Consider the following 25,129-nt stretch of genomic DNA (forward strand, 5'->3'; position numbering starts at 1 on the left):
CTCACCCACATATTCAAAAACCAAATTTGTTACAAGTTAAAAACAAGAACATAGGGAATAATTAAACAATAATGAAAAGGAAGTAGAAAAGTGATTAAACAGTAAATATAAGGAAGTAAGGAAACACACATAGGCTACATGAATGAATAATACAAAACAACACAATACAATAAGTAATAATAATAATATAATTCGACAGCTTTAATATATTTGTATCTTATTTTATTCAGCATGGTTCACACTTTGAATCCATCTCATCTGTATACACTCTTTGTGCACAGGATAGTAATCCTCCCTGTACTTCCGGTCGGAACAGGAAGCTGACTCCGCTTGTTTACATTCTTCGTCGGGGTCTGTGAGTCTGTGAGGACCTGTGTGAAAACGCCAGCAGCTTCTCCCAAACAAATGATGGCTGACAGCTGATCGGGTTTGTGTGTCTGCTACAGTTTGGAGCTGTGTTTTGTTTCCTCTCGGCCGTCGCTCGGACCATGGCCGCGGCTCGGTTCTGGAGCGGAGTGCGGGTCTCGGTGCCGCCGGTGCTGCTGCTGCTGCTGCTGCTGCTGCTGCGGTGGCCCGGCGGGCGGCTGCTGCTGGCGGCGGCGGCGTCTGCGGCGTCCGCGGCGGAGCAGGTCGCTCTGGTGGAGGTTTTCCTGGAGCAGCAGCAGCAGCAGCAGCAGCAGCCGCCCGACGCCTGCGCCGCGGTGCTGCAGGGGGAGGTGGTGGAGTCCAGCGGGGGCAGCAGGAGCCCCGAGGACCGGGAGGAGCTGGAGGGAGAGCTGGTCCTGGTGAGCAGAGCTGGAGAGAGAGCAGAGCTAGAGCTGCATGGGTTATTATAACTAGGCTATGTGTGGTGGTGAATATAGGTGAAAACAAACTGACAGCACAATGGCATCATGCAAAAGTTTGGGCACCCCTGGTCAAAAATTTCTGTCAAGTAGAGGATGAAATGATCTCCAAAAGGCATAAAGTTGTAGATCAATCAAGCAAAAAACAAGGCAAGGCATCTAGCACATTTCATACCAAGGCAACTCAATGTGCTTTACATAAAGACAAAACATTAAAAAAAAAGAGAGAGAAGCATAAAACAGAATAAAAACAAACACAAAACACAGAGTTAAAAGCAAGAGCAAATAGCCTAAAAGAAAATAGATAAAGTTTAAAGTTCTTAAAAAGAGCTCTGCTATAAGCACGTGAAAAGAGAAATGTTTTTAACCTGGACTTAAAAGTGCTTACAGTTGGGGCTGATCTCAGTTCTGCTGGCAGTTTGTTCCAGTTGTGTGCAGCATAACAGCTAAATGCTGCTTCACCATGTCTGGTCTGAACAAAACAAAAACACAGAGTAAAAGACCTAGGTCAGTGATGGTGATGGTCAGTGACACATTCCCTTTACATTGTAAACAATATATGTATATTTTTTATTTTCATCTTTTACATTTTCAAAATGACAGAAAATGAAAAGGGACAGCATGCAAATGGTAAATATCTTGTCTGATACCTTGGTCAAAGTTATCTGAGAGCTCAAGTCTCCTGGGTTTCCCATTCTTTTGCAGGCTGCTGCTTTGTTTCCCCTTTTCACTCTAAAACTGTAGAAAACAAAAATAATACACTGATATTGCTTGAAATATTGCAAAAGAGTGTTTCATGTTTAACCTTATGCCTTTTGGAGATCATTTCATCTTCCACTTGCTGAACTGTTTTGACCAGGGACGCCCAAACTTTTGCACAAAATGTTTGAGGACAAATTCTCATTTACAGACAAGACCTGGCCAAGAGGCTCCAGCAAAACAAAAACAAAAAAACATTACATAATAAACATATCAACAACAATACAATGCAACAAACAATACAGATGTCAAGGGACAAACATTTGCAATGTGCATGTAAGTGAGAGTGTAGGTGTGTAGGAATTAACAATGATCTGTTTGATTTTACACTTGAAAATGGTAAAAGATGACAATGATGTAAGATTAAGAGTGAGACTAAATATTTAGACTAAATATGGAATAAACTTCACTCAGATAAACAGACCAGGAAGACCTCGGTTAATCCAAAGTATAAAACATTGTAATAAAACTGCAATTATTATGTCATTATTGTTCCACACTGTGGTAGAAAAGTCAGAACTATTTCCTCCGTCCTCAGGTTCAGGACGAGGAGACGCAGATGAAAGACGTGGACGAGGCCAAAGAGCCGGAGCCGTGGATCGGCCTCGTCCCCGTGGAGATGGACGACAGTAAAGCCTCCACCGGGAACCAGGAGTCCTTCGCCGACGCCATGGTCAACAAAGTGAGTGCGGGGCGTGTGGTGTGGAGTGGTGCATGCTGGGAGTTGCTCTCTGATGAAAATCTGTCTTTCCTGTCTTCGCCTGCTTCTGCTGTGCATATTTCCCAGAATGCTTTTCAGTATCAGAGACACAGAGTGCAGCTGGTCGATGCACGCAGTTGAATATTTAGTTGATTGTTTTATGTAAATGCATGTAAATTTAAGTAAATGCATTTTCTGCTGCAAACAGAGACATAAACACACCCTTTTATCTAGTTTGTGACCTTATTAAATCAAAACTTCCTCCTTTGAGGAGTTGTGTAGCAGCCAGTGGCACAGGAAGTATCGCACAGATGAACCGTGGTGCAATAGCTTCACATAAACAAAGATGCAAATGTGATAAGACCTGAAACTGAAACTGTAATGTTCTTTATCTCTGTGGCAGATGAAGCGAGCCTTGGTCCTCGGAGCGTCGGCGCTGATCATCCTGGCTCTCAACCAAAACACCGTCAGTGAGGTGAAGGTTCAGAAACACAAGTGGGAAAATATTGTATTATTATTATATTGTTTCAGTTGAAAACAAAGTATTTATCTGTGGACTGTGGGTGCGTCTGTGCAGATATGATCTTTTACATGAAGATCAGATTAATCTGTGTTTAAAGGACAATTTCAGGCAAATTCAACCTGGGGATCTAGTTTCCTATTCCTGTAGATATATATTCTATATTCTAGGGCTGTTTAAATCCCTCACAGCCGCAATTATTTTCAACAGACAGCGTCAGATAGCTTCAAACATACACCAAGGGGTTTGTTCACTTCAGGCAAGTGGACATGTTTGTAAACGGAGCTGTAATACAAAGTCTCGCGTGAGAATCAAGTTGACACCGTCAGTATGTTTACAGGCAGAATAAACGATATCCAGACTTACTCTCGCTGCTACGAAGACATTGTGACTCTCCCTTTGTTGATAACAAACAACTTGACTCTAACGCGAGACTTCGCAAGACTTTGTATTAAGCTCCGTTTACACAACATGTCCACTTGCAAAACAGGAGCAATTAAAACGAAAATCTTCAGAATCCTTCTGTTAGACCTAAAATGTTAGAAAACTATATCCCCAGGTTGAATTTGCCCGGAATCGGCCTTTAAGTTGTTCTCTGGCGTGTGTCCGGCTCATGTTGATTGTCTCCGCTGCAGATGGATCTGTCCCAGGTTTTGTCCAAACCCATCATCGTGATCCAGACGTCCGAAAACGTCACCAAGCTGATTGGAGCTCTGCTCAGGTACAGGACACCTGCCCCCCCCCCATCACTGATCGATTTCATGTGTCAGCGTATTCACATGTAGCCGTTACATGTGAGTAACTTGTCTGACGGGAAAAAACAATTCAGTGCTTCGACACTGTCACGTAAACAACATGGTTTCGACTGTGTATCAAATATTTAAATTGTAATTTAATGAGGTTTTATATTAATCAGTGGTGAAGTTCCTTGAAGGACTGTTTCTATTACAGTAGGATTGTTTTAAACACATTATTCATAACTATCATCTTTATTGGTGCAAAAACATAGGTGTTGTAAAATCAATTTTAAAATTTGACTTGAAGTCAGATGTTTTATTATTATGATTATCAGTATTATTTATTTGGCACATGGCTCAAAAATTGGTGATAAAATTCCCACAAATTCACCAAAAACACTTCCTGCTACAATGAAAAAAGAGAATTACAATGACTCAGCATAAAAAGCAAAAACAAACGTCACATTTGATTCATTTTTCTTTTGTCTTGAAGTCCTTTCACACTGTACATCAGTCTCACTTTTCGCCTATTTGATCAAGATTAATTGTCTTAATTTAATCTGGTTCTTCAGATTAATTAATTTACTGTGTGTGGATCTACTGTTGCTACGGTGACGGAGGATGTCTCTTGACTCTCTGAAACTTCTTCTCTCCGTCTCTTCGCAGGGGTCTCCAGGCGACGGCGAAAATCACGTACAGGACGATCCTGCAGGACAACCTGGTGAGGCCGGTAACGGTCAGCTGATCAGTGTGTGTGTCTGTGTGTGTGTGTGTGTGTGTGTGTGTGTGTGTGTGTGTGTGTGTGAGGATGACAGTGACACTGAGCGCTTGCTGCTGTGTGTCCGGGCAGGGAGCCACGCTCACGCTGTGGTCCAGCTGCGGCCGGTCGAGAGGCGGGCGCTACGGGGAGTGGCAGGGCGTCATCTGCACGGGAGAGACCAACTCACAGGTCCAGGTGGGGGGAGCCGAGAGCAGCGCGGCTGACAGCTGCTGCAGCTGCTGTCTGAACTGAACTGAATTGAAATCTTTATTTCGAACATGCATGAAACAAAACTTAAACAAAATCTCCATTGTCAGAGAGGAAAAAATAAAAGTTTTATAACGTAATAAAACAACATCTACAACAAAAAAAAACAAAATGCAAACAAACAAAAGGACAACATGTTCAAAAAGGAGTAGGAAGAAGAAACAAAAACGTGTTAAACGCGGTAATTAACATTAGTTAGTACATTATTAAGCATGAATTAACTGTTATAATCATTATTATGTATTACTTAGGATTAGGAAACACATTAATTAATGTAGCCTATTAGTAAGCAGTTAATTAATGTTTACTACTCAAAGTTAGTTAATACATTTAAAAGTTGAATGTATGTATGCATTACCCAGCATTAATTAACACATTCGTTTATATATTAATGCTTAATAATGTACTAACGTTAATTAAGGGACCCTTATTGTAAAGTGTTACCTAAAACTCCTACTAGGGGTATCTCTGTTCAAGATTAGAGGAAAAACACTGAGTTTACACACATCACATTTACACAACAATCTATTTACAAAAGGTTGCATGAAGCTTTGAGAAAGAGTGAGAAATATTTGTATGCATTTGATTTGGACGCTAATGTAGGATTTAAACTAACACATTTTAAGGCAAGAAATTAAACATATAAAACTTTGATCATGAGAAATACACAAAATAAACAAAACCCAAAGGTAAATGAAGGGGATTAAAGATTAACACACAATAAATGAAAGTTTCAGCTGTGTGCTTCCTCATAAATCTTTTAGACATAAAACAAAACATCTTCATGTTTACACACAAAAATACATTTCTGTGCAAAATGTGTTCAATGTGTTTACTTTTCGAGCAATACAGGTTGTTTTTTTGAATGAATATCAGTTATTCTCAACTGTTATCTGCTGCAGATTGATGTTTTTTTGGGGGGGAGGAAATAATCGACACACTAGTTTTTTTTATTTATTCAATTTTTAATATAGTATTTATTTTGCTGCTTCAATCATACAGTATCTCACAGCCGTCGTTAGTGGATGATGTTTGTTGTGTATGGCTGTGAGAAGAGACCTCGAAGGTTTAGTTGTTTATTTATCTGTGTTTTGTTCTTTTACGACTGTGGTAGAAATCATTATATTTAGGAAAAGCAATGAAGCAAAAATTCATAAATCTGATCAGTGGTCAGAACACGTTTAACCCCAAGAGGAAGTCTGGTTTATGATCAGAAGCTCGTTCGATTTTCCTTTTCTTCTCACTTTCTTCTCACTTTTCTCAGCTGACTAATGAACAGATGTGTTTTTATATAACGACCTGTAGAGCCGCCAGATGTTGACGTACAGATGTTCCTCTGTCTCTCTGTGTAGAAGTACCTGCAGCAGCTGTGGGACACCGTCCTCCTGGTGGCTCTGATCCTCAGCACCGGCGTCATCGTCCAGGCCCGGTGGCAGTACCAGGACCACCAGCACATCAACGACGACTTGGAGGTGAACTCTGACTCAGCATTTTTTTTTTTTTTTTTTTTTTACACCTGTACACACCTGTTCTTGATTTCAGAGGTTCACGTGTCTGCACTTCGACTATTTTCATTTTCTACTGCTTTATACGTGCTATTTTGCTACATTTTGGAGGCAGATATTGTTATTTTGCTTAAAGGGATAATTCAACATTTTGGGTGAAAACAACTCTGTCTTGTAACGTTCCGTTATTATCTCTGAGACTGCTTGCTGAAAAACTGCCCCAAAGGCAATGTGCATCAGCGGTTTTGCATGAATTTACCTCTAAAACAACTCTGTCTCATAACGTTCTGTTATTATCTCATAGCGTGGTGAATGTGCAGGTCACAACTTGTCCACCAGAGCGTTTTGGAGTTGTTGGATTGTGTATTTGATGAGTTTGATGAGGGAAACCAAGAAATCCCATTAGCCTCCGTAGCGTAGCTCTGAGCAGCTTGTGGCTCTGCTCCGCCGTTCTAAAAATATCTTGCACCGACAATTAAAGGTAACAAACCTACTGCTATGACTATAGGGATTATGGCAATGGGCCAATTTGCTAAAATGTTGAACTATCCCTTTAATTTATTCAATGACTTTAGTTACGTTAAAGATGCAGATTAATAAAAGATACAAAACAAAACGTGGGATGGGCTTTAGACGCTTCATTAAGTCGTAATTATGTCGACGTCCTGCAGCTGCTTCCTAAACAGGACGTCCTGAAGACGATGTCGTCCCTGAAGACCAAAACATATCGTCAGCCCAAACCGTGGTGCGACCCGACGCAGCAGCCGGAGACGGACAACTGTGCAGTTTGTCTGGAGCCGTTCAACAACAACCAGGTCGGACAGCAGCTACTGCAGCCACGCAACCATTTATTTATTATATACTGTAGATCCTGTGAGCAGGCCAGATACAGTTTTTCCTCAGTTGTTTACACATAATTACTGGTACTTGAGGCACAATGACCTCAACATGTGACTCATGCACCAACCCACTGAACCAGTTCTGCTAAACTACAGGCACAATTCCTGCTTTACCCTCAGGAAGGACATATGTGTATATGTTAATATATACTGTATATATGAACCAGAACATTTTCATTAGTTTCTGTGATCTGCTTCATATCATGACTCATGAAATTTTGCCATTGAATAATTTGCTGAGTTATCTAAAATGTTTTCACTTTTATCCTTCATCCTAACATTTGAAATCTTAAATTATATCACTCTTTACTTCCAAATGTTCCTGTTTTAGCAGATTATACACTCTTATTTTTATTATACAGTTTTATATCAACATTGTTGTTTCTTGTGTCTAAGACATTTTAACTTATCTTTTGCTCAGCTACGATGTAGACGAGGTCTCAACTAAAGGTTGAATAAAAGAATGAATGAATGAATTATTTAATGAATCTTATCTAACCTTATCCCTGTGTTGTTGTTGTCGTCCCCTCAGTGTCTCCGTGTGCTGCCGTGTCTCCATGAATACCACAGAGACTGTGTCGACCCCTGGCTGCTGCTGCAACACACCTGTCCTCTGTGCAAACGCAGCATCTTCAGTGAGTCACACACACACACACACACATCATCATCATCATCATCATCATCATCAATCTTTTACCCAATGCAAATAAAAATATTTAACCGTTAGCATCAAAAAGTAAAAGTTCTCATTATGCATTAGCATTTCTGCTGTGATATTACTGGATCATATAATCATTGTATCATATTATTATTATAGGAGTTAATAGAAATGTAATTTTTCATATCAGATGTTTTTACAGAATGTTTTTGAAAAGATGGAAGATTTTAGCTTATTTTGTTAAAAAAAAAATACACATTCATTCTGACTTTGTTGCTTCATTAATAGAAATCCGTCCATTGTCTGGTATCGTTGTTTTTTTGTTTTTTTTACCTTTCATTTCTTCTTTATTTAACCAGGTTAAAGTGTCACTGAGGTTAAAATAGAGCTGTTATTTTTATTCAATGTCGATAAAATATAATATAATGCTATTGTCAAATATTTATTTCATATAATAGATGAAGATAAATAAACACATTTGAGAAGCAGGGAGGAGGAAATGCTCAGCTTTTCCCTCTTACCACACTTTAAAAAAGAAAATGAAACAAAAAGAAGCAGAAATCGATAATCAAACTCGTTGCTGATACATTTTCCATTACTCTCTGATCTTGTAGTTTTTATATCGTGTCAGTTCCTCAGACTGTGTTTTCTCGTCCCGTCCACAGGCAGCGTTTGTAAAGACAGTTAACGGTCGCCTCGCCTCCTCCACCGCCGCCACCGCAGCAGCAGCAGCTCTGGGATCAGTTCTCTTCCTCCTGTACCTTTTGTTTTTTAACTGACCTCAGCAATGCAGCAATGGATTGTGGGAGCAAATCTAAACGTGTCTGGACTGTGGAGCAGTGATATTTTTGACCTGGCAGACATTAACAGTGGTAGTACCAACAACACAATACTATGAAGTTACTGTACCGGTGCTGTTGTGTATGAACAGTACTCCTCTTCCTCGTCCTCCTTCTTCTTCCTGGGATCATGTTACTGTACAGCCGTGTAAATATTTGTTTGTACGTGTGATCTGCAGCAGTGAAGACGTGACTCTCTTCACACCAACACCGTCTGTCTGTTTGTGCACGAGCAGTCGGTGCTTTTGTGACGTTAAAACGTCGTGGACCAGACGTTGGTTCACTTTACTTTAGGTCCAAAACGATGTCAAAAATAACCAACCTGAGGTTTTTAAACAACGTGCGCTCATCTCGTGTCCAAACTCATGATTTACAGTGACTTGTTTTTAGATGTAGAGGCTCTGTAGTCGTAGTGCAGATTTAACTGGACCACCGTTGGTAGCAGACGTGGAAAAAAAGAAAAAGTGTTTGCACTTAACTTGCCTTATTATTAATTTTATGACTTCAATGCAGAAACTACAAACACACAACCTCCATGAGTTCAAAACTTGACATGTGTATAAGTTACAGTAGCTGGTTTTAGTTGTAGATGCACTTCACTCCGCTTTTCATTCATTTTTTTAATCTTTAGGTTGTTTGTTTGTGATAGTGTGTTTTGTTTCAGACTGACGAGAACACGTATCTCATATGATCACGTGACCCAACTGACTGACACGCAGCTGCACAGCTCGTCATAATGAATGAAAATCAAATTTTGCATTTGAACGCACCATCTTGGATCAGTAGTGAAAATCGTGAAGAAAATGATCTTCCTTGTTTCGGTGTTAGTTTTCTATTTAAAGAAATAAGAGCAAATTAATGTATTTTAGCAGAATAGCTGACTCTTATTTTGAAGGGTATAGTTGTACTGTATGTTTGCGTACAGTAAATATCTAAATGTCTAAAGACAAAGTGAAATTTGAGGCACTTTTCTGTCCAAAACTTTCAAGTTACCAAAAAAAAAAGTGTCACTTCAACATTGTAGGAAAATAGCGTAGACTGTGCAGCTTTAGTTTGAAGGATCTCCAGTGACGTCTCCAACATGCTCAACTGCTATAAAAGGAAAAAGGTCAAATCCACTTTATTTTTTGTGCATCCTGTGAGTAATGAGCCAAAGACAAAGGATGTCAAAAACATAGTATTATTGTATTTATTTTATGGTTTTCTTTTCATTTCTTTGCAATGTCAACTCCAAAAAGCAAATTTCATGTGCTTCTTTTGTTACAAAACGCTCTGATAGATCTGTTCTCTTCATAGAAAATAGTCTGTGCATGGCAACATGTAGGAGGTTTTACCTACGGCTAGTGTGTGTGAGGCGTGAGGCCGCTCTGTACAGCATGTGCTTCCAAACACAAACACCACAGCATCAGAACGAGATGGTCAGAGAGTCTCTAGACGACGACTTCTTCTTGTTTTGTTTTGTTTTTTTGCGAAGGCTGGACAACAGTGGTGAAAGCTGCGAACCGATGACATCACATGCACGCAAATTTTTTGAACGCTACATGCAAGCAGCTTCCACACCAAAAGCTCCTCGTCGCGGCGTTGGCGGGCGATGGCGATGAGTGAGAGCGACGTCCAGACTTGATCACCGGGTCACAAATTGTTCTTCCAGCTACAGAAGGAACTGCAGTCTCTCTAATCAATCAATTAATCCCTCATCCTTTGTTTTCCTATGTTGTCTACTTGATGATGATGTCAAAGAAACTTCATTCAGTCACTCTGGATCTTAATAATAAACTGATTTGTTACTTGGCAAAAATAAAATTAAAAAAAGAAAAAAGAAAAGCTCTTATTCTTTGTCCTCAGTCGCTGCCTCACACTCAGAACTTTGGTTGTTGTTTTTTCTTTAATGAGCTATAAAAAAAAAAAGAAAATCACTAAAAGGAGATGATGTTCAGAGACAACACAAGGCTAAAGTGCAGAGGAACTGTAAACTAATTCAACTGAAAACCCTTAGAGGACTTTTCCCTTTTCTTCTCTTCTCAGGCTCCTTCAGGGCTCGAACGACCCGCAACTAACAAACACCAGAACCTGATTCGTCCTCCGTCCGTCCTCTGTCCGTCCGTCACCGTCGGCAGCAGCAGCAGCCGCCGTCACACCGGTCAAGACGGGATCATGCCTTTGTTCCTCTTGCGGTCGGCCATGCTGCGTCGGTTGTGGTTGGACGTGCGGCTCTTGTTGGCCTCCTTCTTGCGCCGGTCCAGGAACGTCTCCTGGGTCTGACCTTGACCTTTGGGTCGGCCGACGACGTTACTGGTTCGCTCCGGTCGGAAGCTGGCAAAGAGAGAGAGAGAGAGGCAGAGGGTTTTAAAGATGTAAAGATAACTTTGTACAGAATTTTTAAATGTCAAGATTTCCTTAAACTTTTAAATCTATCTTAAAGGGATAGTTTAACATTTTGGCAAACGGGCCCATTGCCATAATCCCTATAGTCATAGCAGTAGGTTCGTTACCTTTAATTGTCGGTGCAAGCTATTTTTAGAACGGCGGAGCAGAGCCATGAGCTGCTCAGAGCTACGCTACGGAGGCTCATGGGATTTCTTGGTTTTCCTCATCAAACTCATCAAATACACAATCCAACAACTCCAAAACACTCTTGTGGACAAGTTGTGACCTGCACATTCACCACGCTGTGAGATAATAACAGAACGTTATGAGACAGAGTTGTTTTAGAGGTAAATACAGAGACTGCTTGCTGAAAAACTGCCCCTGAAGGCAACGCGCATCAGTGGTTTTGCATGAATTTACCTCTAAAACAACTCTGTCTGAGTTTGATGAGGGAAACCAAGAAATCCCATGAGCCTCCGTAGCGTAGCTCTGAGCAGCTCGCGGCTCTGCTCCGCCGTTCTAAAAATAGCTTGCACCGACAATTAAAGGTAACGAACCTGCTGCTAAGACTATAGGGATTATGGTAATGGGCCAATTTGCCAAATTGTTGAACTATCCCTTTAAAAAAAATCACTTTAGATAAAATAACGTTTTTTGTGCTACTTTTTTGTTTGAGTTTTTATCAATTATGCATTGTCTAACCTTGACCGTCAATTCACAGAAGGAAAAAATCCAGTCAAAAGGCAGACAAAATATGTAAATGTGTTATTGCAGAATCTGCAGCGTGAACTTTTTTTTTTACCCTTTCCTTTGCTGCATGGCAGCTCTTCTAGCTTCAGCTCTCTCCCTCAGCAGAGCCGGGTCTTGCACGAACTGGTCCCTGTTTGTGTTGTTCTGAAATAAAAGAGATTCACATGTAAAACACAGCAGGAAAAAAAAATCGACAGAATAAAAACATGCAGACAAAAGTGTTTTATTCTAAGTAATAGAAACCAGGGAATAACGGAATTGAACAGAACAGCCACAAAGCAGAATACCTCAGTGAAAGTAATATAATTAAACTTATGAGTGAATGCTGATGCTCATGTGCAACCCATAAACCGTAGCACTGAGTAAACATGTAAACATTGTTGCTGTGCAAATTTACATTTTGAGCGTTAATCTCTCATAATGAGATGGTTAAATTTTGGAGACGGCCACTCAGAGATCATCTTCCCAACAGACACGATCTGTGGGCATCTAAAAATGAGGGAGGAAAACGTATTTGCATGGTTTTATTTTTAATTTTAACTACTACTTTTATCTTTTTTAACGATTACAGCTAAAATGCAGTATTTCTAATAATTTTCAAATGTTATTTGATTTCTGGAAATCATCTCACGACCCCCACTTTGGGAACAAATGATTCTCCACTAAAATCCATTTGGTTTAAGAAAGATGTGACATCTCATGTTACTTGAATAGAAATATAAAGATGAAATTTTATCCACGGTGTCACTCAAAGCGTCTAAATTAAAGCTACATGAACGTGAAACAGTGGGTGACGGCTGTTTTTGTACCTGTAAAGCATCCTCCTCTTCGTCTTCATCCTCCTCCTCTTCCTCTGGTTTGTTGCTTTTCCTCAGCACCTGTGGGATTGTGAACGGTCTGCAGGAGAGCAACAGGAGAATTAACTCATCATCCTCCACATTTCACATCGTTTCATTTACTAAGTTCAAAGTTGAGCGACTCTTCACCTTCTGTTGAGCAGACTGTCTCCGTCCAGGTCGTTGGCTCCCACTTGGTTCATGTCGTAGGTGTCGTCGTACTCGTCGTCGTAGTCGTCCAGGCCATACGCCTCCGCCGACTCCCCGGGCTCGATGACGACCTCGTCCACCACCGTCTCGTAGGCGTGGTAACGGGCCCTCTGCTCGTCCACGTGTTGCTTGTCGTTGAGCATCTCTCGGATGTTCTCGCCTTTCCTGCAGGGAGTCAGGAAACACGGAGACGTTTCACTTTCCGTTACGGTTTTAAACGGAGGAACGAGGCTCAAGAAGCAGCAACATCTGGACCTGGGTCCTACCTGGCTCAGATTAAACAGCAAGATTTTTAATATATAAAAAGACGAGTTTCTCTGGTTTTACTATTTATTGGTATGTGTTTGAGTGAAATGAACAGTTTTATTTTATTCTATGAACTACTGACAACATTTCTCCCAAATTTGAAACAAAAATATTGTAATTTTAGAGCATTTATAGGCAGAAAATGACAACTACAAAAAAAAAAAACCTTGAATAATGCAAAGAAAACATGTTCATACTCATATCTAAACAACACAACACAGATATTTTAACTTAGGAAGAGTTTAAAAAAATTTGGTGTGATAATGTCAATGTTAAATCCCAGCAATGGTTTTTATATATTTTTTATAATCTTCATATAACTGAATCAGTGTCTCAATAAGTAGAATGAGTTGTTTGTGTTGGTATTTAAAAAAAAAACTGGAATGAACTGGCTGCCGTACATGCAGAGATGCTTTTTAAGAAACATCTGTCTTTTTTCCTACTATACGGCTCTATGTTCATCAGGGGCTTTTTAATTTCTGATTAGTAAGTGCATCGTTTGTGCTTTTTTTTTTTTTTACCTCCGGCCCTTCCAGATGCGGGACATGTCCACCTGGTCCCTGCGGAAGACGTCAAACTCATCATCGTCAAACACGTTGGATCTGTTCTCCAGGACATTTGGAAGCTCCTCCTTCACCGGCCTGAGAGGATGGAAAGTACATGTACATATGTAAATTATTATTATTATATTTTATTTATTCTTATTCTATTGCATCTTATTTTCTTCTGTTCTTATTTCTGCTTTTATTTTAGTACGAATATTTTTCTTTTATCTTGATCCTTTTTCAACTCCTATGTGTATCACATTTTTTGTTGATTTCTTTTTCTTCCCATTCAGGAGTAAGGCGATCAATAAAGTAATTCTGATTCTGAAACCACTGTTGTACAAACAAAGAAAATGTTCCCAGCTTTGGATTTTGCACAAAATCGACAAGAGACCACAGAATAAAACTCAACCACTCAGACGGTTCAATACAGTTATTGGGACATGTTTATCTCTGCATCATTTTAGGTTGATTACAGCAGAGAAATAATCCAACCGAAGAGAAGCAGGTCGACTGAAGCCAAACCCTAAAAACACAAACTCTGTGTCAGGCTTCGTCTGGTTATCGACACAAAGTTCTGCCTGTTCCTACACACTGCAAAAACTCAAAATCTTGCCAAGAATATTTCCCTTTTTGTAGTCAAAACAAATCTCATTATACTTAAAGGACAATTCCGGGCGAATTCAACTCTGGGGTGTATTTTCATATCATTTTAGGTCTAAAAGAATGAATCTGAAGATTTTCAGTTTAATCGCTCCTGTTTTGCGGTAGTTGCGTCTGTCCCCGCGTCCCCACGGCAGCAATGAATGGGAGTGGATGTAAGTTCCGCTGTTTAGGCTGTTTCCAGCCCTCAAAGCCGCAATTTTTTTCCACAGACAGCGTCAGATGGCTACTCAAACATGCACCGAGAAGTTTATTTACTTCAAGCAAGCCGACATGTTTGTAAAACTAGATCTAATTCAAAGTCTCCCGGAGTCTCGCGCGAGCCCGAAGTTGCAGTGCTGGTGTATTCAGGCGCAGTCGGAGCTACCATTTGTGTCATAAACACAGGAATATCAACTCTTTACTTGCTTCAAGTGTACATTTTTTTCCACAGACAGCGTCAGGTGGCTACTCAAACATGCGCCGAGAAGTTTTTTTTACTTGAAGCAAGTAAAGAGTTGATATTCCTGTGTTTATGACACAAACGGTAGCTTTTCCCACTGCACCTGAACACACCGAGCACGGCAACTGGGTCTCGCGCGAGACTCCGGGAGACTTTGAATTAGATCTAGTTTTACAAACATGTCGGCTTGCTTGAAGTAAATAAACTTCTCCGTGCATGTTTGAGTAGCCATCTGACGCTGTCTGTGGAAAAAAATTGCGGCTTTGAGGGTTGGAAACAGCCTAAACAGCGGAACTTACATCCACTCCCATTCATTGCTGCCGTGGGGACGCGGGGACAGATGCAACTACCGCAAAACAGGAGCGATTAAACTGAAAATCTTCAGATTCATTCTTTTAGACCTAAAATGATATGAAAATACACCCCAGAGTTGAATTCGCCCGGAATTGTCCTTTAAAATAAGACTAATCACATAAAAAGTAGCTTGTTTTTAGACAATTTTTACTTTTTTCAAGCATATTTTTTACTTGTAAGAAGTAGAAAAATAGATAGATAGTGGAGCAAGTTTTTCTTTCTTATTACAAGCACAAAAAACTTGCTTTCACTGGCAGATTTTTCTATAAGATTTGTTTTCGAAACAAGTGAAAATTATCTAAAAAGAAGTTAATTTTAAGGTGATGAGTCTTATTTTAAGTGGAAAGAGATTTCTTTTGACTTTGAGTCTTGACTTTTGAGTTTTTGCAGTGCATGTCTGTGTTCAGCAGACGTGTTCAGAGCTTCAGGCAGGAAATCGTGTTATTTCTGTCACTTTAAGTCAAGAAAAAACAAAACTCTCTGGTACTGAACAGAAGAAAAAACAATATTCTATTCTATGTGTGTGTGTGTGTGTGTGTGTGTGTGTGTGTGTGTGTGTGTATGTGAAGCTCAGTGTGTGTGTGACCTTGGCATGGACCGGTCCAGTTGGTCGAGGCTCGGCGCCAACCGGTCCTCCAGGATGTTGTTGATGACCAGCTCAGAGTTGTAGCCGTACTCCTCCAGGCAGGCGAGCAGGAAACCTTCCCCCAGGTCAGGCAGCAGGTCCCTGATACACGACAGCAGAGAGTCCAGCTGCGGCTCGCTCAGCGGACACACCGCGCCCTGAACACACACACACACAGACACACAGACACACCAACGCTGTTAAAGTCGGTTCGAGTCATCTCCTTCCTGGATCTGTGGTCTGTTTTTAAATCTATTCTCACATCAGCTGACATTTATTTATTCATCTAAAGTCATTTATTTCTGCCTGAAAATCCTCTGAAACTATTGATACATCACTGGCATATTTTATTTCGTACCTCAGATAAAGCACCGTACATACTACATCTTTTACTGAATCATACTTTTGTTCTACATTCATTCTGTGAGTTTATTGCATCTTATATTGTGAGTTTGCAAACTTTTATTGAATTTAATTGAATTTAGTGTCATGCAGTTTGTACTCATGCACTCTGATGCATGTCAGGTGCAACAGGAATAAAAGTTGTTGCTGCTTCCTCTTTTCTATTAAGATCCTAAAAACTGATCAGCAACAGCAGATCGATCAGTAGAGCAACAGAAAATCTATCTGCACCCATGGTGACAGTGACTGCGTTAGCTTTAGATGCTCAATGTTACGGCTTCAGTTTCTAAAATCTGAGCCTTTCATGCTTTTCTTTGTCACATAAGAGTGAGTGTGTTTCCTTTCTGGGCCGGTAGTTAAACATTTATGTCATCTTGATGAATTCTAAGGAAATTATAATCAGATTAATACATTTTATGCTATTATCTGTGTGTATCAAATCTGAGCTTCCTGTGATAAATTAACGCATCCAACTCACATTGTTTCCTCTTCGGGGGACGTCCACCATGGCCTCGGCTCCTGCTGCTGTCTGGACCTCCTGAGGTTTAAAGCTGGCTGAAGAAGAGGCAGCGCCGGCCCCGCCCACCGCTCCCTGATTGGCTGAGAACAACGAGGGAACTTTAGAAGCTTGATTCTGGTTGTGTGGTTTCCGTCGCCCGACGCTGTCCCAGGCGCTCGCCACGCCCTGCAGCAGGTAGGACATCCTGGTCTCATCACTAACACAGACAGGTGGTCAAGGACCAATACCAAGATACAGCAGGAGTTTATTCATTATTATTTGCTACAAATGCTTCATTCAAACTGTATGATTATTGATTATCATGAAATTTAAATATCTATAATAAGGTCTTCAGTTAATGTTGAGGGACCAGCACAAAGCTACAGATGTATAAATCTACATTTCTGTTCATCGTCTACACCGAATGACTCAGAAAACCTAAATTTAGATATATGGGTCTTTAATTTCTCATCTTCGTCTAGACATCTAATTTGTAGCTGTTAATAGCCATTAAAATTAAAATTAAAGTCTGCCTGTGTGAGGTCAGAGCTGTAGAGCTGGAGGATACATGACGGGCAGCGCCTGCTGCAGGAGGCTGATGTCGTCACTGAGGGGAAACTGCTCATCGTAGTCGGCTAAGAACCTGAGAGGACGACCAGAGAAATGAAACATGAAACTTTTAAGCGGTGAATCACCCACAACCACAGATTCTTCTAAACATCTAATGGGTACAGTTTACTCAAAAACAGAGAGGGACCCGTCTGCAGGGACAAGGGCGCCGCCATGGGTCCAATCCATACCGGAAGACACAACCGCAAGATCTTGTTACTTATTCAGCGCTGCGTTCAAATGGTTCAAACCTACAGTCTATGGTTTAAACAGTAGATCAGACAGATAAACAGACTACAGTTTATAATGTTTACTTTTTTTTTTTTTTTTTTAATTGTATTTTTATGCTGTTTTATGCTGTTCTTTTTAAATGTTTTGTCTTTATGCAAAGGTCATTGAATTGCCTTGGAATTAAATGCGCTACATAAATAAAGATGCTTTGCCTTACAGAGACGATATGGGGATACGATAGGTACCAAGAGATGGAACGGTAAGAGAAAGAGTGTTTTAATTATCATTCATCTAAAAATGTGTGACGTGTTATCTAAGAAAATTAATTGTAAATCGATGAAACATTAACATAATTACTTGATCACGTGATTATATTGTAATTGCTAACATCTCAGTTTTACATACTGTATAAAATCATGAAAAGAATTAAGAGTCAGTTAACTAGTAAGTTATGCAGTTAGGGTAAATATGTAACTGCAAAATGTCTTTTATTTTTTTAATATATATTCCGGTATGGAGCGGCGAATGGTGAATAATATACACGAAAAAAGACCAACTTCTGGTTGTGACTTCCGATATGGACCTGTGGTGGCGCCCTTGTCTGCCATCTTCCCTGCAGACGGGTACTCCTGCAAAATCTGCAGGATGTTACTGCTAAAAAAATCACAAACTGCTTATGGCAGCTCCAGCAAAACACAAACACACAAACCACTTCTTATATTCAACGGGAACAAAGTCAGAAAACCATCAAATATCTCTGAGGAAAGTACAGATCTGTAAGTGTTATGGTCTCACCTTTTCTCAGTTAAAAAAGACGTGAAATGTTGAAGTAGTTCCTCTGCAAACGTTTGCATGTTTTCTCTCCTGCAGGGCGACAAACATCAGCAGGTTTAATGCGTGTAAAATGCAAATCTAACCCAGCTACGATGCATTGTCAGTCTGGAGGCTGAGTGACGGCCGGCTCACCCCTCCAGGATGGGCTGTAGGCAGGTGTGGTGCAGCAGCAGGTGAGACGTCTCCACCATCTTACGACACGAGTGGGACAACCTCTTCCACAAGTCGTCCTGAAGACTGGAGGAGGAGGAGGAGGAGGAGGAAAGGTTGGAGAATTTAATCATCATCGTTATTTGGCTTTTCTCTTTTTTTTTTTGTTTATTGAACTGAATCCCTGAGGCAGATTCTCACCCTTTATCGTCAAAGTTTCTCTTCCTCACCGCCTTCTCCAGGTCAGGCACAGTGGTCTCATAAAACGAGGTCAGTCTGTCGGGAGGAGAGACAAGAGTTTATCACCAGGAGGAGGAGTTTTTGTTTCGTGCAGATGAGGCCCGAGCTACGAGAGCTAAGCTACAGCACCGTCCTCCGTCTGTACTGTACCTGCTGAGGAAGCCGTGGGAGTGGAAGGTGGAGCAGGCGGCAGGGAAGATGTCCAGGAAGGCATGGATGGTGGTGGTCGAGTCACACAGGTACAAAATGATATCTGCAAGGTCCTGAGACACAGAGAAGAAGAAAACAGAAACACATAATCAATGATAACGTATGAAGATGCAGTGTCGCTCTCTGTGGGGAAGTAAAGAGCAAATTAAAATAAAAGTTAAAACAAAATCATTCAGGTTTTCATCCAATTAGAAAAGTCTTAGTCCAATTTTCCTGCAGCCTGTGGTTAATGTTCCTGTCCACAGACATTTACAACCAACTTAAGATAAAACATTGTTGTTGTTGTGAAGCTCAGTTTCTTCTAGTTTCATCTCAGGAAGTTGGTGCAGCACTTTAGATTTTCATTTTCACAGCAGCCTCCGCAGTCAACCTCTTAACAAAGTCTGATTTATTTCAATATGTCAGTTTAATTTAATTACAGTTATCTCTTTGCAATCTGCACAAATGAAACCCAAAGATGTGTCTTATAAAAAAAACCAAGAGACTACACAGATTTTTTTTATTTTTCGTGGAAATGTTTTTTGTTTCTGTACAAACACAATCTACATCATCAGCATACAGTATGTGTATTACACGTAGACAGCTGCTAAGCATATAGTATACATATAGTCTCAGGTAACAAAGTTCACCTTTAAGGGGCAGTGTCCACCAGACGCGCTTTTAGCGCTCTGAGCGCTCTCAGAATGCTGCCGTAACCAGGTTACAAAATGAGCCGTCTCACTTCCGAGCTGCTTGACGAGCGGCGCGCTGTTCCAAAGGTTGAACATATTTCAACTCTGAGCGCTCTGAGTACCGCGACAAAAAAAGGAAGCGCCCAGAGCGTTTTTTCCGCCAAGGGCGCTGAGCGCTGCGAGCGCTGAACTCCATAGGATCTGAATGGAAAGTAGACGCCCAGAGCACTGAAAGCACGTCCTGTGGACACGGCCCCTTAAAGGGATAGTTCAACATTTTGGCAAATTGGCCCATTGCCATAATCGCTATAGTCACGCTCACGGCTCTGCTCTTCCGCTCTAAAAATAGCTTACACCGACAATTAAAGGTAATGAACCTACTGCTATTACTATAGGGATTATGGCAATGGGCCAATTTGCCAAAATGTTGAACTATCCCTTTAATCATTTAAACTCATCTTGAAGGGGAAGTTAAACCAACACTAAGTAACTTTTCAACCTTCATAAAATATTTTCATAACTTTTGTGATGATACATCGACTTACAACAAGTTGAATGACACCTCTGTCGTGGCCTGAGGGGGTCTGTATCTCTTTCTCTGGCACTAAGCAACTTTGAGGAGCATGGTAGGAACCCTGCTCTCACTTAAGTTTCACTTTCACTTTTGCGAGTCACAACAAGTAGGGAACAGGCAAAACGGCACTTTAGCAATGGATTATGTTTGTGTTTTCACTTTGAAATGATCCACTGGAAACAGAAACTTAGTTTTGATGTCTTCTGTTAATTTTAATGCAGGATATTTACAGGGCTTCACGCTAGTGTTCATGGGAAATGGAGTCTTCCTTCAGGCAAAACACTACCGCTTTGGTCCACAGGCGCCGCCAAACTCAACCAAAACTGAAAGTTCTTTAGTACTGCTTTAATGAACATGCTGAGTCTTTCTTTTACCTTAATCTGAGAAGAATTCAACTTGTTTGAATGTTTAAACCAGCAAATTAGTACAACGTAGCTGTGTGTGTGTGTGTGTGTGTGTCTGACCTGTTGGCTCATGGTCATGGCAGTGGGCTGCTTGTGTGCATTCAGCTTCATTGGCTCCATGGCGGTGGCTCCTTCACACTGAAGACCACATTTATCCAGGACCGAGTCAAACACCTGAAACATGAGGAGAACACAAACTGTAACCTCACAGAAAAACATCACACGTTACTCTAAATAGTGCATTATTTTTGTGTTGAATTCACCTTTAAAAAAAAACCACCAAATAAACTCATATATTCTTTAACCAATCTTACATTTTCAAGTATAAAGTTGTGTTTTCACCTGTAACACAGTGGGCACTGTCTCGTCCAGGTCGCTGTAGTACGACGGCTGCTGGGTGAAGATGTTCTCTGAAAGGACATGAAGGTTAACACAGGATCATGTAACTTTAAATATGTTACAGGTAACGTGAATAAGAGAGAAACGAGGAGGGTAAGCAGCTCACCGATCATCTTGTGCAGCAGCTGGCTGTTGCCCTTTCCAAAGAGGACACACAGATCCAGGATTTTGGGAATGTCAAACAGGAAGTTCTCGTAGATAATTTCTCCGAACACGGCCGGGGTGAAGAAGTTATCCTGAGGGATGAAACGTAGCCAACAACACACATCGAGACAACCGTTTACACAGAGACAATACCATGACTGGAAGAGCATGAAGAAATCTGACATTACATCACTTGATCAATGACACTATAACCAAGTAGAAGTATGAGATGATTATCTTCATGCTTCTACCTTGGACTCTTTATGTGTCGCCATCCTGAGGAAGGTCAAGAAGACGACTCTGTGGATGGAGCGCTGCATCTCGGCCACCGCCGGGGAGGAGGGCAGGGCGGCGAGGTCGAGGCCCCGGGGGGCGTGACGCAGGTACGAGTCCAGACATCTCTGCAGGGACTCGTCAAACACCACCTGGCGGGAAAGATGAGGGAGAACAAGACAAATGCATAAACCATCAAAATCTCCATCTGCTATGGTTACAGACGTGCTTTTATTTGATGTCATCCTATGATCTATGCTATGGTCTTTGTTTTACTGATATTGTATCTCATTTTATTTGTTTTTTATCATGTATACCCCCCTTTTATTTATTTTAACTGCATCCTGCACTCTAATTTGAGTTGTCCTGGGTCTCAATTTGTTGTTGGGTTGTTGTGTTGCCTGTGTTGCTGTATCGCTTGGGCGGTCCACCCCTTATGGTTTTATGGCATTTGTGACTTGTCTCTTCTGTATTGTTTTGTGAAGCACTTTGTAAACTTGTGTTTTTAAAGGTGCTATATAAATACAATTATTATTATTATTATTATTAATCATGACATCCCTAATTGCATTCACCACTTTCCTCAGACGTGTGGTATTATTTTCTTATTTCCTGCCTTCAGCAGAGAGCTGGGACTAAACAAAAACAAACGAAACCGTGGCTCAGGAAGGTGTTAAACATAACGTTGACAATCTCTTACCTGGCACCAGAACTTGTCGTGGGGCAGTGCGAGCAGCCACTCCAGATCCTCTAAGATAAATCTGCCCTGTTCCAGAAACTCCTCCACCTCAGCGGGAGAGCTGTCCTCTGGTGGAGGCTTGTAAGGCACAAAACATCGCTCCTCCTTCCTGTCCGGGTGCTGGTGTGGAGGCAGAGAGTTGATGTTGGAGGAGGAGAAAGAGGAGGAGGAGCACAGACTGTTGTTGTTGGCAGTGCAGTCTAATGTAATATTTGCATAGCAGCATGAAGAGAGCTGACTCACCAGCGCAGGCAGTGTGTGCTCTTTTCCCAGAGGGCCGGGCTCCGTCACCTGCTGCTCCTCCAGTGGCACTCGGGCACAGGCCATGGCTTCACCTTCTCTAGTGTTTTCTGCAGAGTCAAAACAACAAAACACAAACTCAAAATACATTCTGGATCTGCACATCAGTCAGTTCAGGGTTCAAAGGACATGAAAACGAGATACTGTAGCTGTAATCACAGAACACATCAATCTACTTCCTATTATGCTGCCATGCACTTTATTTCTCCTCAGGAATTATACTTATACCCATTATGTTGGCTATTTCTTTTATGTGGGATTATAACGGTTGCACTTTATGACAGTGTCCAACGTTATCTCATTGTTTTATCCATAGTTTCTAATAAATTCTAAAAATTCTTCTGTTCAGAGAATTTCTGCTTTGAAGATAAGGAATCATTATTTTAACAGTAACCAGTGCCAGTATCAGGAATGAGCCTCATCCTGGCATCAAATCCACATATAACCAATCAGCACAATCCCTGACACAGCAACCTCATGTCTCCTGACTGACAGTCTATAAAAACACAATATACAACATACTGTTGACAGAGAGCTCAAGAAAAAGTGAAATAGGGATGAAAATAATTATATTTCCTTGATTATAATAAAATAAATATATGACGTGTTGTCTTCAAATAGATCTTAATGACATTCAAATGACAAAAATCAAAGTACTGTACTGCAATGGTGAAACTAAACTCAAGGATTTAAGTTTATAGAACCTTGTGCAGGACACGGCATATATATATATATAATTCTTATGTATTATTATTATATATATATTTATTCTTTTAGTCTTAATCATACTCTATTAATTACACATACAGCTTTCTTTTTCATTGCTATTGCTATCTGTTACTTATTATCTGTCCAGTACATTTCTTTGCTGTTGTCTGCTGCTGCATCCATGTAAATTTGCCCATTGTGGGACAAATAAAGGATTATATTATCTTAACTTAATCAACAGTGTTGTCACCTGTCAAAAACTTACATAGTGCAGCTGCAGCACTGTGCAGGTCGTCAGGACAATCCAGATAAGGCTATAACGTTAGGTAAATAAGTCTCCTGACAGCCTGTCATAGTCACCTTAGCCTCCTGCTATTATAAAGAGGAGGTTGTAGAAACACTGAAAGCTCCAGCAAATAAAATGAACCTTTTCCTCGTGTCTCCTCCTGCAGACAGCACGTAACAACCAGCAGCTACAAACCACGTCAGAAAAACTTCAGCTACCAGCCACAGGCACTTTGGCTAGTTAGCTAACAGCTCTTATAGCTACATAAAGTAGCAGTGTTACACATTTTACACCTTTAACAGCTCATAAACACTAATGTCATGTAGTTAATCATCGTATTTCTGACTTATAGCCTGTGTTTAAAGCCGAGGCAGCCTGAGTGACAGACGTGACAGCTCGTTAATGAATGGACAGCGGCTAACTGACGATAGCATACCGCGGCTAACTCAACCAACCAGCCGTTGTTTTGTGTTTTATTTTGTTTTATTGCTGACGTGAGTCGTCTGTAAATTATCAATTAATCACTATATCGATATTGTCACCTCTCAACGCGGCTGTCTGCGCCTCTCTCTCTTTCAAGCCATCATCTCATCGATGTCGTCGCAGCTTCGGACAGTTTCAGCTTCACAACGTTTTTCTAATCATCTGTCTGGTCTGTCTGTGTTGCTGGGAGGAGGAAGTGACGTGAGGCGTGACGTAATGACGTAAGCGACGTTACGTGACGCAGGCAGCGCAGTGGAAGCACTCGCGCCATTTCGTTTGTCGCCCCCTCGCGGCACCAGAGAGCAGCGCAGCATCAGATCACAGGTATTAATTCTTTTTACAGTCTATGGTATTAATCCAAGTGCTTCCATAAAGTAATTAGTTAATTCGTTATCAGTAATTAATTTTATTAGTTAATATTATTCAGTCCACTGTTTAGGCTGTATTAACACAGTTTACAGTTATTTATTTATGTCTACCACTTCAATTTCTGTCTGTGTACAAACTGCACTTACTCCTGTACACTCCCATACACCCCCCTCCATATGTGCAATAGTTTCTTTCTGCCTTACAACTACCAACACTATGTAGTATATCATTTTCTATTCTTGTAAATAACTTATACTATCAAAATAATCTGGTACATAAGAGTACAGAATGTGTCTCTCTCATCGTTTTTTATATATATTTTTTTATCATTTTAAATTTCTATATTTGCATTTTTTCTACTTGTATTCATTTTACCTTGTAGCCTATGCTACAATGCTACTGTTAACAACCAAATTTAGTATGTGTGGGATAAATACACAGTCTCATGTCTTATGGTCTGCGTTTACTACTATACTATACTGTATTTCGTATGCATACTATTAGTTAATCTAACTTTTTATATAAGACCTGAACACATTAGTTTTAATAGAAGAAAACAAAACAAGACAATAATCAATCAATGACGACACTTGACACATGAAATTCTTGGAAAATTATGTTTATAAAAAAAACAAATAAAACAAAAACAAAATTATTCCCATGACACAGAGAGAGAAGGCCGATGAGGATGAGGAGAAGGCAGTTTATCAAATCGCTGCTATTCTCCTCATTATGACATGATTCATACTAAGTACTTTTTTTTTTTCTTTTTTTTTTAATGAAGCATCAGAGAGCATCGATAGATTATTAAAAATCTCCAGAGAGTCGGTCATTGGTCGTCTTGTTTGTTTGATAGTTGGCTGATGCTTTGCAACAATAAATCTAGTTCTTGTTTGTGCGAGTCCTTTATTCATTTACTGGTTTATTGGTTTGTGTCTCTCCACTAGTGTAAATGCTTCAGTTTTTACAATAAAGCTAAAATGTGCAATGCAATAAGAGCTTAGTGTATATTCTGTC

General features: G+C 40.5%; 2 protein-coding genes across 2 annotated transcripts; one reads left to right on the forward strand and one right to left on the reverse strand.

The window, feature by feature from the left end:
- The first annotated feature begins 340 nt into the window (after window positions 1-340).
- On the forward strand, window positions 341-9,606 carry rnf215 (ring finger protein 215). The gene is made up of 10 exons (XM_085785939.1): window positions 341-785; window positions 2,143-2,286; window positions 2,708-2,779; window positions 3,460-3,545; window positions 4,228-4,282; window positions 4,412-4,516; window positions 5,941-6,060; window positions 6,765-6,908; window positions 7,525-7,627; window positions 8,316-9,606. Exons 1-10 carry the CDS (start codon window positions 489-491, stop codon window positions 8,336-8,338), a joined length of 1,149 nt encoding a protein of 382 aa, XP_085642065.1. The 5' UTR covers window positions 341-488; the 3' UTR covers window positions 8,339-9,606.
- A 52-nt stretch (window positions 9,607-9,658) lies between these two features.
- ascc2 (activating signal cointegrator 1 complex subunit 2) lies at window positions 9,659-23,909 on the reverse strand. The gene is made up of 19 exons (XM_085785938.1): window positions 23,803-23,909; window positions 22,210-22,316; window positions 21,928-22,086; window positions 21,206-21,379; window positions 20,917-21,046; window positions 20,754-20,821; window positions 20,472-20,585; window positions 18,703-18,815; window positions 18,514-18,588; window positions 18,295-18,399; window positions 18,124-18,192; window positions 17,057-17,131; window positions 16,468-16,705; window positions 15,549-15,745; window positions 13,480-13,599; window positions 12,593-12,817; window positions 12,416-12,503; window positions 11,659-11,750; window positions 9,659-10,802 (listed from the first exon to the last, which is right to left on the reverse strand). Exons 2-19 carry the CDS (start codon window positions 22,291-22,293, stop codon window positions 10,631-10,633), a joined length of 2,298 nt encoding a protein of 765 aa, XP_085642064.1. The 5' UTR covers window positions 22,294-22,316; window positions 23,803-23,909; the 3' UTR covers window positions 9,659-10,630.
- Between the last annotated feature and the right edge of the window lie 1,220 nt (window positions 23,910-25,129).

This window comes from Trachurus japonicus, chromosome 9 (genome assembly GCF_045865225.1).
Source record: "Trachurus japonicus isolate A0001 chromosome 9, Traja_1.0".
Classification (NCBI taxonomy): domain Eukaryota; kingdom Metazoa; phylum Chordata; class Actinopteri; order Carangiformes; family Carangidae; genus Trachurus; species Trachurus japonicus.

Bases quoted from the DNA above. Each gene is read 5' to 3' on its own strand.
- rnf215 (XM_085785939.1), top strand. From the start codon at position 489: ATGGCCGCGGCTCGGTTCTGGAGCGGAGTGCGGGTCTCGGTGCCGCCG. The intron at 786-2,142 runs GTGAGCAGAGCT...CTCCGTCCTCAG, and splicing joins TGGAGGGAGAGCTGGTCCTG to GTTCAGGACGAGGAGACGCA. The intron at 2,287-2,707 runs GTGAGTGCGGGG...TCTCTGTGGCAG, and splicing joins CCGACGCCATGGTCAACAAA to ATGAAGCGAGCCTTGGTCCT.
- ascc2 (XM_085785938.1), bottom strand. From the start codon at position 22,293: ATGGCCTGTGCCCGAGTGCCACTGGAGGAGCAGCAGGTGACGGAGCCC. The intron at 21,047-21,205 runs GTAGAAGCATGA...TTCATCCCTCAG, and splicing joins CGACACATAAAGAGTCCAAG to GATAACTTCTTCACCCCGGC. The intron at 18,193-18,294 runs GTGAGCCGGCCG...GTCGCCCTGCAG, and splicing joins CTACAGCCCATCCTGGAGGG to GAGAGAAAACATGCAAACGT.